Here is a 15,270-nt window from a genome sequence, read left to right on the forward strand (position 1 = left end):
CCCCCACTCACAGCTCTGGGACAGCAGGCTCTATCAGAGCATGCTGCCCCAGTCTGGCTACTATCCTCACCGGCACACAACATGCAAGGAAAGGGAAATTGTCATTTGGACACGATTTTCGTCTGAGCAGCTAACGGAGGTGATTCATTGGACAGACCGGTGGTCACTGGGAGGTATTGAATGTTTTTTTATTTTCTTTTTTTTTGTATCTTGTTAGCATGAAAAAGATGATATAATTCAGAGTTGTGTTTCGCCAGCTAGAATGTAATATTATCTTAACAGTTCAAGGGTTGCAGTACAGGCCTTGATACCCTTACTGTTTCTTCCTGGGCTTGACCCCGTCGTTCGGGGCTTCCCACAACCCCCAAGAGAAAACGGACTCTGCTTGTCTGATGTGGTAATGGCTGAGCTGACTTTTGGTATGTAAATATCTTTGGCTTTATTTGTTGAGAGTTAATTTAAGAGGTATGATTTTTTTACTCAGGCCAAACGTTCCCTCCTTTTGTATCTCTGCCATCCTGCCCTTCTGTTATTTATCAATGTATTTATGTGGATTGTAGTCAAGGCCCTGTTTTATATATCTGTTTGTTTTATACAATTTCCAGATACAATACACATGCATACAATTAGACCCACAGGCACGCATACCAGCCAATGCCAAAAATGATCAATAAAGTTTACGCATGTCAAGTTGACAGGAGGTTGAGGTACCTGAGACGTGCTCTTGCCATCAAGTTTCCCTCCAGCTCCAATTAAAGTATTTTCTAAATACCGATGTCTCTGACTCTCACTCAACTTTGTGGCTCGAACACAATTTCTCCAAATGAGGCATCTGAATTTCATTCCAAAATTAGGAAAACTGCCCTCTGAAGTACATATTTGGCAGTCACAGCAGGTACGTTTGTCTGGCCACATGGGCAGGCAACCAGCTAGCATTTGGAGATGCCATTTCATTCTTAAAATCCACTTTGCTGATATTATGGTGCAAGTAATTGGTACAATTTACCTGTCCTTTTGGTACCTTGTGGTTGGTGGACTGATTAAAAATAAGAAAGACCTTCGTTCCTTGCCCTGGCAGCATAAACGGTGTACACTGACGTCAAGTAGAATTTATGACATTTAACAGCAGGATTTGACATTAACCTCCTGATTAAAGTGCAATATGACCTGTCAAGGGATTGGAGGGGAAGGGATGATATATAGCTGCTCCAGGGATGAATGGACGGAGAGATTGGAGAAATGGAGGGATAGAAGGACGACAGTTCTGCGAGGATCTGTGAAACGGAGCACATGCGCAGGATCCCCGCACTGCCAAAGGGGATGTAATAATTAAAGAATGCGGACAGATGAAAATGAAATAGTTATGATAATGAGAAGCTAAAATGAAAAACACATTTCTGCTACTCTGGAAGAGAGAGAGGATAGAGAGGAGAGGGATGGGGAGTAGATGAAAAAGAATCAGTAGAGAAAAAGGTAAAGATAAAAAGACGTGTACCTCTGAGACTATTTAAAGTGACCGTCATATTTTACTGTATATTCGTGTGAACCGCGGTATGGATGAGAACAGAAACAACATTAAAGGGATTCCACTTCGAAAAACTGGAGGCATGGAAGGAGAGAACGGCAGAAGGTGAGGATGAAAAAAAGAAAAGAGAGATGGGGAGAGAGGAGGAAGAAAGGGAGGGAGGGAGGGAGGGAGGGAAACATTCTTTCCACATAAAATGTTTGAGTTTTTCTTTCCTTAAAATATATATCCTGAAATTATGATGCCCCTCTGACCCTTTCTCTCACGGGAGCTGTAAGTCAGAGCAGAGAAGAGCAGTCTGAAGGCGAACACCACAGGCCAGGATGAGCTAATGTACACGAACCGTCTACGCACATTAGTGTGCACACACACACACACAGACACTACACACCGAGACTACTGAAACTATAGGGTGGGAGCCAAGAAAACTGGCAGTCGCTCGCTCTTGGAGTCAGTTAACTCAAGTACAGTATATCCGTGCTGTCGGAGAGACTCCAGCCAAGCCAGGCCATATGCTGCTGCACTGGCATCTGACACACACAGGCCCGTAAGGTCATGGAAACCAGCAGGGAAATTAAACTCTTAAAAAGAGCAAGAGTCAGTTGGCTGGCTCCGCTGATCTGACACTTTGCCCCCGGTGCTTGCTTTCCATTGCACTGGTTCCTCCACGGCGCTTGTCGCTCGCTACATCTACTGCACCGGCAACAGCAGCAGTGGTGGTGGGAAGGCGCAGTGGCATGCAGGGGCCCCGCGTCATGCCTCTGAACCTGGGTAGTCACTCTCTCCGTTGGCCTGGACCGAGCACCAACCAAACATGGGCCACTGTCTACTCTATGCCAACATCCCCAACACTAACAGAGGCTCCTAAAAAAAGCATGGGACCCAACCATAACAAGTCTGGGGTTGCGTGGATCATTATTGGATAATATGTGCTGTATAATGCAGAAAACGTAATAAAAGTGTAGTGCGTCTGTTTCCTTCAGTACCCCCGCTGTTCTGAGGGTCCTTTGTCCCGTCATGATTGGCTGGTGAACAGGAACAAGTTAATCACACTATTTAACAGCCCTGCTCTGTGCTGAAGAGGGCAGACAGGAGAGTCTGTGTGTCTGCAGTCTAAGGGGTCAGAGTTCACACACACACACACACACACACACACACACACACACACACACACACACACACACACACACACACACACACACACACACACACACACACACACACACACACACACACACACACACACACACACACACACACACACACACACACACACACACACACACACACACACACACGACTAGGCAGTTCACACAGAACCCAGTCTCTGGGCCAGGAGTGCCGTTATCACCGTAGATAAGCATCAAGGAAGGAAGTCAATCAATCCATCTCCATTCCACACATGGAATACACACCCATGCGCACATACAAACAGAAAGAAAGGCACGGATAGTCCACAGACTCACAAAAGAGGCACAACTACAAAAAAAGGGTAGTAAAATCCAGATTGGGGAATTGACCAATGAATGATTTAACTTAGTGCTCTTAGTGTTCATTTAACTTTGAGAGACTCAGTTAAATGAACACACAGGATTTCACTGTGTAAGATAAACACACATGGCTGTGTTAGCATGCACCGTGTGGGACTGACTCGCAGTGTAATTCACGACCAGTCTCCACGACTCAGCAGGTTTGGTAACTGGAGAGGTAAACGGAGCATAAACAAAGCCCTGCCCGACTTCAACCGGCACAATCCAAAAAAACACTCCGCGCGCCGCACGCACACACCGACACGCACGCGCACAGCGGGGCACATCTGCTCTTGGACCCACATCGAGGGGATCTTGTTTTCTCCGTCTTTCACTCAAGCTCTCATCGTGCTCCCTTTCTCGCAGCGAGACAGAGGTAGATTTATGACAGCGGGGAATGGTAGAATTTTAATGCGTTTTAGATCTGCTATGATGGAGAACAAGAGAGCAGCATTTTCCTCCTGACGTGCCAGCCAGCCTGGCCCTGCTTAGCCCTTAGGACAGCCAACTGGTCACACAGATCTCTCTTTTTTACTCACACGCACAGGGGCGTCACAAGGGGGGGGGGGGGGGGAGTGGGACTGAGTTACTAGGGCCCAAGGTGGAGGGGCCTTAATTATTTTATATACTTTTCTGAAAAATAGCAGATATACAAGCTCACAGCACACTGCAAGCTTGTAGATCTGCTATTTTTTGAAAAAGTTGTGAATGTGTGCAAATCTTTGAATATATATGTATTTTATAAATGTATTATTTAAGCGAACATTTGTAACTCAAATTTTGCTTCTGAGGGGTCCCTAGAACAAAATATTTTGAGATGGGGGTCCGTGGCCAAATACACATCATTTTGGGGGTTCGTCACATGAAAACGTTTGAGCACCACTGACACTCGGTGCCGCGCTGTGAGCTTGTATATTTGCTATTTTTTCAATAGTTAAAGCACAAAATAATGCGTAATAATGCGTTCCCAGTCTAAACGGGTTAAACCCCCTCCCCCTATGAAGAACATTCATGGGGGGCCCCGCAGTGAATCCTTGTACCCAGGGCCCAGAATTTGGTGCGACACCCCTGCACACACACCCCCCCATATCACAGCACACTGGCAGCTTGTATGGAAACATACGTGGGTTTAGAACAAACCACACACATACAACCGCGACACATGCAACCATACACACCACCCTCTATGTGCCATGTTCTACAAAGGACATGCAAGCTGGACTTTCACAGCATCAGCTCTGCTTTCTCTTCGGGTCTGGTAAGTACGGCCCGCCAGGCCCCCTGGACAGAGAGCATGGATGCTTGCATGATGCAGCAACTGGGATGTGATGAGCTGATTATAATGCTATTTTTCCTGGGGATTGCTTTTGTATAATGGCAAACAGACTGGAGACCAGCGCTGGGGTGAATGTGTGTCTGTGTCTGTGCATGTGTGTGTGAGTATGTGCGTGCGTGCGCCTTTAGTTAAGACATCCAACCAATAAATCTGTGACTGCACTTAGTACATTCTGTGTACGCCATCCCCCATAAACACACTTGTGTAGGGGGACATTTGAGACTCATAAGGAACTTATGAGGACTTCCCCATGTCAGTACATTCAGTCCCTAACCCACACACAAGTCGATGTGTGCGCGTGCACACGAACAAACAATAAAACCAAGGGTACAGTACATGTGGAATGACGTGTGAAAAACGGGCACGTACCTTTTAGGCGAAGCCCGAACTGGCGAAGTGGGGAAATGTCCGATACCGTAGCGATCTGGCGAACGTCTTCTGGACAGGGCGTTTATCGTGCGCTTGCCCAGGCCTTACGGCCTGGGCATAAATATAACGATTGCATTCACCACGGCTTCGTAACTCGCGCGGCGCTCCGCCGGCCGCGCGGCCCTGGCCCGCTCTTCGCGGCCACTCGCGCCTGCGGCGCTCGGGGGCGAAGAGCAGGACCAAGGTCCGCTGGCCTTCGCGCCGCTTGCAGTGTCGTGGACAATCGATTCGCCAGATCGCTACGGTAGGAGACAAATCCCCACTTCGCCAGTTCGGGCTTCGCCAGAACAGGACTTTCCCGTGAAAAACAAGGTTTTTCTTTGTGACGTGCTATTAATTAGACACACCAAGAAAAGCACAGAATAAATATTAGAGGAAGGCCTGGAGATTAATACACTGTTAAAAATGTTTCCATGACTTGTCCTAGTTGAAAGACACTATTGAGAAACTTCCACTGCCTTCCCATTTAGTGGACAGATTCACACAAGGTCCCTCAGAGTGAAGAGCATTCATTAAGCCCATACGCTGCAATTATTACTATGATCTACAAGCGGAGCCACAAACCACACTTAGTAACCTCTTATACAATCTCAGTGTACCAAAACCAAACCCTTACCCAATTTGTTCCATTTGTACACTATTCAGAGTTACACAATTTCTTGAAAAAGAAAGTTAAAACTTTCATCGTTAGGATTCTACTGAGGAAGGATGCTTGTTCTTCTCAGCTCTAAGAACCCAGAGGGAAATGAAGTTGAGAATCCATAGCAGTTTGGGGCAGATTAAACGTAAGCCGACTGACGGACACTTGGCCAGAGAAAAATACATTATGACTTTCTGCAGAGCACTGTCAAACCAGTAAGCCTGGAAAACAGAATGTGTGTTCGCGTTAGACAAAAGAAAAGAAAGAAAATATAAAAAGAAATAATAAAACAATGCACTTCTGTAAAATTTTCCGTTCTTTAAAACAGAGTCATAAGCAGTCAATGATTGATTTGGGTTTTCACCTTAAACCTGCAATCTGTCAGTTTTGTCCTACTCCCGATATTCCACCCCAGGAGACCAAACATCTAGCGCAGGGTTCCCCAATAGGCGGCCCGCGGGCCATTTGCGGCCCGCGGGGGGCTACTGTCTGGCCCCCACCAACCCCAGTAATAATGGTGGTATAAGAGCAGCAACAACACTAGTATATCGTCGTATCTCCAAATGTGTACATTCTTTCGCAAAGCAAAGCCCTGCTTCATCATACAAGGCTGCCGCACAAAAGTAGTGAAAACAGCCGATCTACAAGCACACAACGCCTCGCACCAAATTTGTACGTTCTTTCGCAAAGCAAAGCCCTGCTTCATCATACAAGGCTGCCGCACAAAAGTAGTGAAAACAGCAGATCTACAAGCACACAATGCCTCGCGGTGCGAGGCGTTGTGTGCTTGTAGATCGGCTGTATGATGAAGCAGGGCTTTACTTTGCGAAGAAACATACAAATTTGAAACTTGGAGATACAAGGTTTCTTCCCGACAGTGATGATATTTACACCCCCATATTATGTTGGTGTGCCCATGGATTCTTGGGACATGAAAAGTGTGCCCATGCAGAAAAAAGGTTGAGAAACACTGGTCTAAACTGATCAATGGATGACTAACTCCAACCACTGCAGAAGTATTGCGACCGTAGGTCGGAGTTAACTATAAAAACCGTCACATCTTGTCCGTACATGAGTAACGCCTCCATGTCTATAGCTGCTGAGTTGGAGTTACGTCATCATACTTGATCAGTACTTAGTACCAGTTGTTTCTCAACCTTTGATTTCTTGCATGGGCACTCTTTTACAAGTCCAAGAACTCATTGAGGCACACAACATAAATCTATGGGGTGTGCACCTGTGTGTGTGTGTGTGTGTTGTGTGTGTGTGTGTGTGTGTGTGTGTGTGTGTGTGTGTGTGTGTGTGTTACCTAGGTATGGTATACAGGACACCATCGCTTTGGCTGCAATAGTGTGTCTCTCAGCCGTTTGTAATTGTCCTCTTTATCATCAGGTACTGGAGACGCTCGAACGTGGCCTTGTCCTTACGACTTAACAACTAGGATGGAGAAAGGAAGAGAATTGGGGAGAGAAGTTAATTTTTAATTGAGCACTCATATTATTCTAAAGAGGCTTCATCATAAATAACACACGGCCTAGCACTTACGGTTGGCTTCACCACCAGAATTACCCTCACATAAGTCACCTTCATTCACTTTAATTCAAAATAATCGACGGAGCGGCCTAATGTCCGTGAAAGTGCAGCAGCAACAGTGGAAGCAGTGTCTGATTTTTGTTCTTTTTCACCGCAGACGGAGAGGGTGACACAGAAAGGAAACAAAGTGGATAAACGTAGGCTGAATTATTTCACAAATCACTGCTGGCTGACACTGCCCTGCTAAGTCCCGAGTGTTAATTTAACTAAAATACCAAAAGTGGACTCGTATGGTTACATTAAAACTCAGGATTTAGCTCTTGTTCTAGGGCACATCCAGTGATGTCAGCACACAAGTATGCCGTTTTCTCGGTGGAGAGAGAGAGAGGTGGCGTGTGAGTGCATGTTTGTTTGTGTGCTTTTAAGTATTGTGTGCGTATGTGTGTGTGCACACATGCATGCGTGTGTCCATTTGTGAGGTGCAGATGTGAGGCCTTTTCCATGGAGGCGGCTGAATAACGTTGTGGGAGGGAGGGTCCCCAAGGTCTGGTGAAGAAAGCAATGCAACAGTTGCCATAGCATCTGAGCACTGGATCTCATGAGTGCCGCTGATACGCTCAAATTAGAAGTCTATGGACTGGGAAAATGGCAAAATTGCTGATGATATCTACAGAGAGCAAGTGTTTCCATGTTAGTGTGTGGGCGTGCAGGCGTTTGTGTGTGGGTGTGTGTGTGTGTGTGTGTGTGTGTGTGTGTGTGTGTGTGTGTGTGTGTGTGTGTGAGTGTGCGCACTTGCACGTGAGTGTTTTTTGTCTGTCTGCTGTGAAGCAGGTGCACCGTGTCCAGGCCAGCAGTAGGAATTCATTGTGGGTTTGACTGGCTAAAGGGAGCTACTGGGGTTTTTCACAGACCCTAACGCAATAAATTCCACCATTACATCAGGGCATCATTATGTCATTATGTAAGCTCGGCGTCTTCAGTGAGAAGGCAAGAAACACGGACCGGCTGGGCCCCCCTCACGTCTGGAGAATGGACATTTATAAGACAATTTGTCTCTCGAGGGCTGCACTGGAATAACAGCTTAACCCATTCAGAACGGGTACACATTTGTGTTTCATTATTTTATGCTTTAACTATTGAAACATAGCAGATATACAAGCTACAGCGCGGCACCGAGTGCAGTGCGAGCTTGTAGATCTTGCTATTTTTGAAAGATCTTGAAAATTTGACCCGATTCTATAAGTGTCTTTTGAATCCTTCTAAGGTTTTTTTAAAAACCTATGTTTCTATGTCAGCAATCTGGCCAGCCATCGTCAAAGAAAAGGTCCTTTTCACTTAAATGGAGCTAGGTTAGTCTGTTCTTGAGAGACTACTATACTATGTGACTGAGTGTGACACAGGGGCAGTCATTTCGGAAGCCACTACTTAGACCACAGCTGAAATTATTTTTTTTTTTTTTTTTTTCACTAAAATGTGATAAAGCCACAAAAGCATTTAATAAATATCAGGCTACATTTCACTTAAACGCCAGAGCTTAACTCTGCATGTAAATAGGACTTTTTTTAATTAATGTGAGAGATCATGCAGGTCATTGCAGGTTAGAAATGTATTTAGAACTTGAATATCTCAAAAGTAGTATTTCAGCATGGCATCATTCTATAAGCCATATCTTCAAAACTGTTGGGCCAATCTCCACAACCAATATATCATTTTGTAGCTATGATTCCCAGCTTTCAAATGAAATGAAAAAATGAAAATGAAAAAAAATGCAATGACTAGCCGTCAGCCGAGCTGGGACACCTATGTCAGTGGTTCTCATATTTTTTCTTGTGAAGGACGCCCAAAATGATATTTATTTGGCCACGGACCCCCATCTCAAAATATTTAGTTCCAGGGACCACCCAGAAGCAAAATTTGAGTTACAAACGTTCGCTTTAAAAATACATAAGATTTGCACACATTTTCACGACTTTTTCAAAAATAGCAGATCTACAAGCTCGCAGCGCGGCACTCGGTGCCACGCTGTGAGCTTGTATATCTGCTATTTTTCACCGGTTAAAGCATTCAATAATTCTAGGCCTAAATGGGTTAAATATGGCGACTCCCTGTCATTACCTGACCCGCGAGGCCAAGTGTCCAGACGTCAGCAACCTGCTAAATGGAAGCTCGCAGATGCCGGGTGAGAGTTTCATTGCGTGATGGACAGTGTGCTACACGGGTGTATTTTAAAGATTGATTTCATTTTATTTTATTTGGAAATTTAAAAAAACTTGAGTTGCATCATCTCCTTTTCGAGGGACTTTTAGGTATTTATGCTTCCATAATAACAACGATATACTTTATTTTGTATAGCACTTTTCAAAAGAAAGGTGGCAAAGTGCATTACACAAAAACGTAATTACAAATGAAGACAATATAAAGCCCGTTTTATAATTGGGTGTACGATGATATTGCATGCTGAAAACAGCCAAGCCACAAGCTCACAGCACGTTGCATTAAAACGTCATAATGATTGAGTGTATCAATTATGCATAATGGATTAAAACACGTTAAATGCAATGTGAATTAAATGGATAAAGCATTGAAATATACGTTGTTTACTGTGAAATGAGACAGGAGAATGGAAAAGGTGTGGGCGGGCTGGGGGTTGGAGAAGGTCACAGTGTTCAAACCAATCAATCCATAGTTTTTCTGGAAGGTACAACTGGAGTAGCATTGCAGTCAAAAGCAACATTGTTTAGTAAGCATTAACATTCCGTTCAAGACCAATTCAGTCCCAGGACTGAAAATGTTTAGGCCTTCCAGACTGTGTCAGTGTCAGATATTGATGAAAGCTGGAGGCCTGAAAGCAGACCTTCTTGGACTGAGTTTACCCCATTTAGGCCTGAACACATTACGACACAATATTTCATGCTTTAAATATAAAAAAATAGCAGATATACAAGCTCACAGCGCGGCACCGAGTGCCGCGCTGCGAGCTTGTAGATCTGCTATTTTTTCTTGAAAATTAGAATTTTGACCCGATTCTATAAGTGTCTTTTGTATCCTTCTAAGGTTTTTTGGAAAATACCTACTGTATGTTTCTATGTCAGCAATCTGGCCAGCCATCGTCAAAGAAAAGGTCCTTTTCACTTAAATGGAGCTAGGTTAGTCTGTTCTTGAGAGGCTACGATGTCAGTGTAGTGGTGCTCAAACCTTTTCATGTGAAGGACCCCCAAAAGGATATGTATCTAGCCACGGACCCCCATTTCAAAATATCTAGTTCCAGGGACCACCCAGAAGCAAAATTTGAGTTACAAACGTTCGCTTTGAAAATACATATATTCAAAGATTTGCACACATTTTCACGACTTTTTCAAAAATAGCAGATCTACAAGCTCGCAGCGCGGCACTCGGTGCCGCGCTGTGAGCTTGTAGATCTGCTATTTTTCACTGGTTAAAGCGTTCAATAATTCTAGGCCTAAATGGGTTAACTTCAACTGAATTAATGGCTGTAACCTGACCACACTGTTGACTGCAGAGCCATTTCTTTTTGAATCACATTAAAGCCCGTCCTACAGGGAGACTTACTTTAAATACTTGTTTAGACCATTCAAACTCTACAGAAGGGAGAGAGTGCGTGCATATTGATTTATTGATGGTCGGTCAGTTCTTAAATATATAACCTAGGGTTCTTTCTGCTCACCAGTGGTGGTGGAAAAAATACTCACGTATTTTACTTACTGTAAGTAAATGTATCAAGACTGCAATGTAAAAATACTAAAAGTACAAAAGTGTTGGTATCAAAATGTACCAAAAGTAGAAAGTACTCAAATTATGTCTAAAATTATAAATAACAATAATCCAAGCCTATATGTAGCTTGCTGCTTAGCAGAAATGGTAATTAAAAAAATACTATTTCAATTGAGTCTGATTATAGCATTATAGTCATTTAGGATCGTAGGTCAAATAAAAAGGTTAAAAGGGCAAAATCATAGGTAAGATAAAACGTAAAGATATGCTAAAATATACTTTTGTGGAACGGAAATGACAAACAGATGACAGATTCCAGGCTCTGTCATCTGTTCTATATAGCATTCATTCAGAGATTGTGGAATCGTTTGTCTGGCTACGCAAGACTAATCGCTAGATAACAAATTCTGGAGGATCAAATGTATACATAATTATTGATAGATTCTCCAAAGCTAAATGAGGGCAAAGACAGAGGTACTGTAAAGTTTAGGGATGTGTGGAGAAAAATACTTGACATTGTTCGACACACTTTTATTGAACATAGATTATTTGAACCACACCAGGGGACATGTGGTTAGGAACATTAATGTGTTAAATGATCATTACAGTATCATTTTGTGTTTACATTTTCTTGAGCTGTATGCTATTACTATTTCATTTATCCCTTTGCTGTCCTACGTGCTCTGCCTATGCCAGTATACATGTCCTTGTGTATCTATCTATGGTCGATATGTGCACCAATAATTGCAGGCTTCCATTGCAGGTTAGGATGCCCGGGCCACCGCGCCGGCAGCCCGGGGCCATATGATTCACTTTTGTTTATTCTTTTAGTCCTAGGCTCAGCACTGGTTAATATTCAATGAGTCGAGTGTACACTGGGTTGAGTGTATTTCACAATGTGAAGGACGAATGTACGGTAGTAAGGATTACTGGTTAAGCATTCCCTGAATGTTTAGATGTTAGGCAAATTCCCTGAATGTCTAAGGTGTTAATTAAACTTACCGCCCAGGTCTTGGTGAGCCTGTAGATGGGAACACTTTGTAACCCCGACACCACAGCCATGACCGCATGCAGGTTGTTCATGTCACATAGTTTCTGTAAGGAGTAAACACTGATTGGGGTCAAGTGTACTTGGGAACCAATTCAAGGTGTACATTGGTACGTCACATACAGTACATGTACACATGCCATAGCATCAGATCACTGGACCACAGGAGTGCCGCAGATACGATCAAATTAGAAGTCTATAGACTGAGAAAATGGCACACTTGGTGTGTGTGTGCGTGTGTGCGTGTGCGTGTGTGTGTGTGTGTGCGCGCGCGCGTGCGTGTGTGTGTGCGTGCGCGTGTGTCACTTTGAGCTTTGTTATACATAAAATCTAATCTTGTCCTGGAAGGGTGCAGCACTCCTGTTGGAGGATAATTGCATTCTTTCCATCTATTTCACTAGTACAGTACTAACAGCTGTTTCCATCTAGCCACGTTACTGTGGCATCCTTGTTTTGGACGCCACAGATTTTCAACAATATTCAACTGCCAAGTATAAAATATCTTTCTGGCTATTGGTGTGCAGGACAGTTAACTTTGATTATACCAAGTAAATGAAGTACATTATTATTGTTACAAATTGAGAATTATTAACTCATTCCCTGCCAGGCCCGATAGTCCCGAGATTATTCCAATGTCTTTCCCCGCCAGGCCCGATAGTCCCGAGAATTAAAAAAAAAAAAAAAAAAAAAATCAAAAATTTTTTTTTTCAAAAAAATTTTTTGACCCCAAAAAAATGGAGTAGGCATGATAGCAATCGCGAAATTGCATGTTTAACCCCCATAGCAACCCCATCTTTCAAGCATGGCAGCCATTTTGGCAGCCATCTTTGTTAAACATAGTGGCTGTTATCTCATGAATGCCTGAACGGATTTCCATTCGGATTTTTTTGTTTGAAAGCTGTGAGCAATGTGGACACACGTGGTGCATTATCTAGGCATGGGTGTGCATGATCCGTGCACACCCAATTACATGGAAGTCTATGGAGACGAATGGCAGGTGGGAGTACGGAGGTATGTTAAAATGGCGGTCAATGTGTTAACAATACCTTGGCAGTGCGGATATAGTGACTCAGCACCTCTGCTCGTATCTTCAATGTCTGAGCATGGAGGATCTCTCGTACCACCCAGAAAGTTGTCTGGAACACAAACAAACAAACAGGCTGTTACAACGCCAACGAGAGGGCCGCACATGGACCGCACTGGGGGAACAATTAGTCCTCGTGTTCTCAAGTTCCTCAGAGAGAACGTAAAGTGCAAACGAACAAAGACAGAGAGTTCTGCCGTGTTAAAAAGTCCACCGGCTCGTGAGCCAAGGATTGCAGATAGACGGAAAACTGTGGGCTCACAGCATTGTAACGTCCGAGTTATACTTGGTAGTGCACCAAAAATAGCAGATCTACAAGCTTCAGTGCGTAACAATCACACACACAACCAAGACAGTATAACTTTGATTGATTGATTGATGATGTCTTTATTGGTAAAATAAATATAAATAAACATATGCTTTAAATAAAAGGATAAAGCACACAAAAAAGCTCGACAGCTTATTTTCATTGTGGTCCTTTGAGTGCAAAAGTGTGTTAGCTGATTGGCAAATGAGTGTTAGAGGGTGTAACAGAAACATACATTAGTATAAAATCGAATAAGAAACTACAGTAAACGCAAAACAAACAACACGAGTACTGTAAATTAAAAGGGAAAAAGAATGTCTGTGCATTGTAAAGTAGCTCCTAAAGCAGTTGACTTTACTGTAAAAGAACTCCTTAAGTAATTGACTTTACTATGCGTGTGGACTGACTTCATTCTCCCTGTGCGATCCCCTCTTTCCTGCACCTGACCTACATTGCGGATATGCACGTTCTATTCGTTTTGTCTCAGGGAGGCTGTTATCAACCAGAGGAGATAATGAGATGCTGACATTCCGGCCAAACTTCTGATTACACACACAAACAAAATGAGTCAGGGAATCAATCAGAGCCCATGGGAGGAGAGAGAGAGGGGGGTCAGGAAAGGAGAACGGCAAAGGGAGAGTTGAAGGTAATGGGAGGAGAGGGCCTCTGAGCGGTTTTAAACACCGCAGATGTCCGCACGTTGCTTTCCTGATAAGAGCGAGTCAGACAGAACAACATCGCTCCCTCCGTCTCTCACCAGTCGGCCCTTCCTGTTCTCCCGCTGGCGGACGGAGCTTGCGTTTGATAGATGTGTTCTGGACAGCAGACACAGAGTGCCGACAGCGTCCAGGCACTGCAGAGACGGGAAAGATCGTGCTTTGCTGCTGGGTTATGTTCGTCATCCTACGGTTTATATCTAGTGCCGTCTCAATGTTGCGTGTGTGTGTGTGTGTGTATGTGTGTGTGTTAGGGCATTCATGAATAGTGATTTTTTGTATTCGAATTATTCGACCTCAAAGTATTCGAATAGTCGAATATTCGACAGGACTGGCCAAACTGTCAAATATTAAGTAAGCAAGAGGCGAACATTGTGAAAATAGCCGATCAACATGCTCACAACGCCTTGTGTTGCGAGGCGTTGAGAGCATGTAGATCTGCTATTTTCACAATATTTATCTGCGGAACCGAGTCACATTAAATGTAATACCTACAATTCCAAGTACTTCTCAGGGTGGGGGTCCCCACTTCAAATTTATTTTGGGGGACACGGCCTAAAAAGGTTTGAGAACCCCTGGTATAGAGCATTAACAAATTCATCCACCAGGGGCATTGACAACTCATTCTTATGACTTCCTATCTAGCCAAGCTGTATAAACTATATATGTTTTAAAGAGAAAACAATAAAAAATTTAAAATAAGCGAATATTCGACTTCGGTGAACAACGTCGAATAGTTACTTTGATATTCAAATATTCTAATATTTGGTGAATGCCCTAGTGTGTGTGTGTGTGTGTGTGTGTGTGTGTGTGTGTGTGTGTGTGTGTGTGTGTGTGTGTGTGTGTGTGTGTGTGTGTGTGTTACTATGTGCATGTAGGGTCAGCTCAGCTCAGCTGTATACTAGTTTGTGGGTTTCGACAGCTTCAGTGAGTTTATGCTAGCCTGCACCTGGTTTTGACTAGTTTTCCCAAGAAACACACTCTGGCTCTGATTTTATTTCACTGAAATAAAAACCAAGGACTGTAAGAGATAAATTAACCCTGCCCATCACTCTGACACACACCACACACTTCCACAAACCAACGTGCACAGCTAAAACACCTAGTCCATGCAAATATAACCAGGAACTGGAACCAGATGTGCTTATTTTTCATGGGGAAATCTATAGCGGAGGGTGTGTGTGTGTGTGTGTGTGTGTGTGTGTGTGTGTGTGTGTGTGTGTGTGTGTGTGTGTGTGTGTGTGTGTGTGTGTGTGTGTGAGCGTGCATGCGTGCGCATGCTCAGACCAAGTGAATGACATAGATGAAGACGGGGAGGTGGGATGAAGATAAGTTGGTGGTGAAAATGTGACTCCCACCAACCTCTCCAAACTCCTACTAAAGCCCCCCGT

General features: G+C 43.8%; 2 protein-coding genes across 2 annotated transcripts in view; both read right to left on the reverse strand.

The window, feature by feature from the left end:
* The window catches only part of LOC308292628 (E3 ubiquitin-protein ligase RNF170), a 484,996-nt gene that overhangs the window by 83,803 nt on the left and 385,923 nt on the right, over positions 1–15,270 (reverse strand). The gene's annotated exons all lie outside the window — the stretch shown is intronic.
* The window catches only part of ralgps2 (Ral GEF with PH domain and SH3 binding motif 2), a gene marked incomplete at both ends in the record, with an annotated part of 92,085 nt that overhangs the window by 52,401 nt on the left and 24,414 nt on the right, over positions 1–15,270 (reverse strand). Inside the window, 5 exon segments of the mRNA XM_080722712.1 lie at positions 6,769–6,811; positions 6,814–6,845; positions 6,848–6,896; positions 11,727–11,819; positions 12,819–12,908. Coding sequence (XP_080578838.1) covers positions 6,769–6,811; positions 6,814–6,845; positions 6,848–6,896; positions 11,727–11,819; positions 12,819–12,908 — 307 coding nt within the window.

Source organism: Nannobrachium achirus (assembly GCF_963921795.1).
Source record: "Nannobrachium achirus genome assembly, chromosome: 1".
NCBI lineage: Eukaryota > Metazoa > Chordata > Actinopteri > Myctophiformes > Myctophidae > Nannobrachium > Nannobrachium achirus.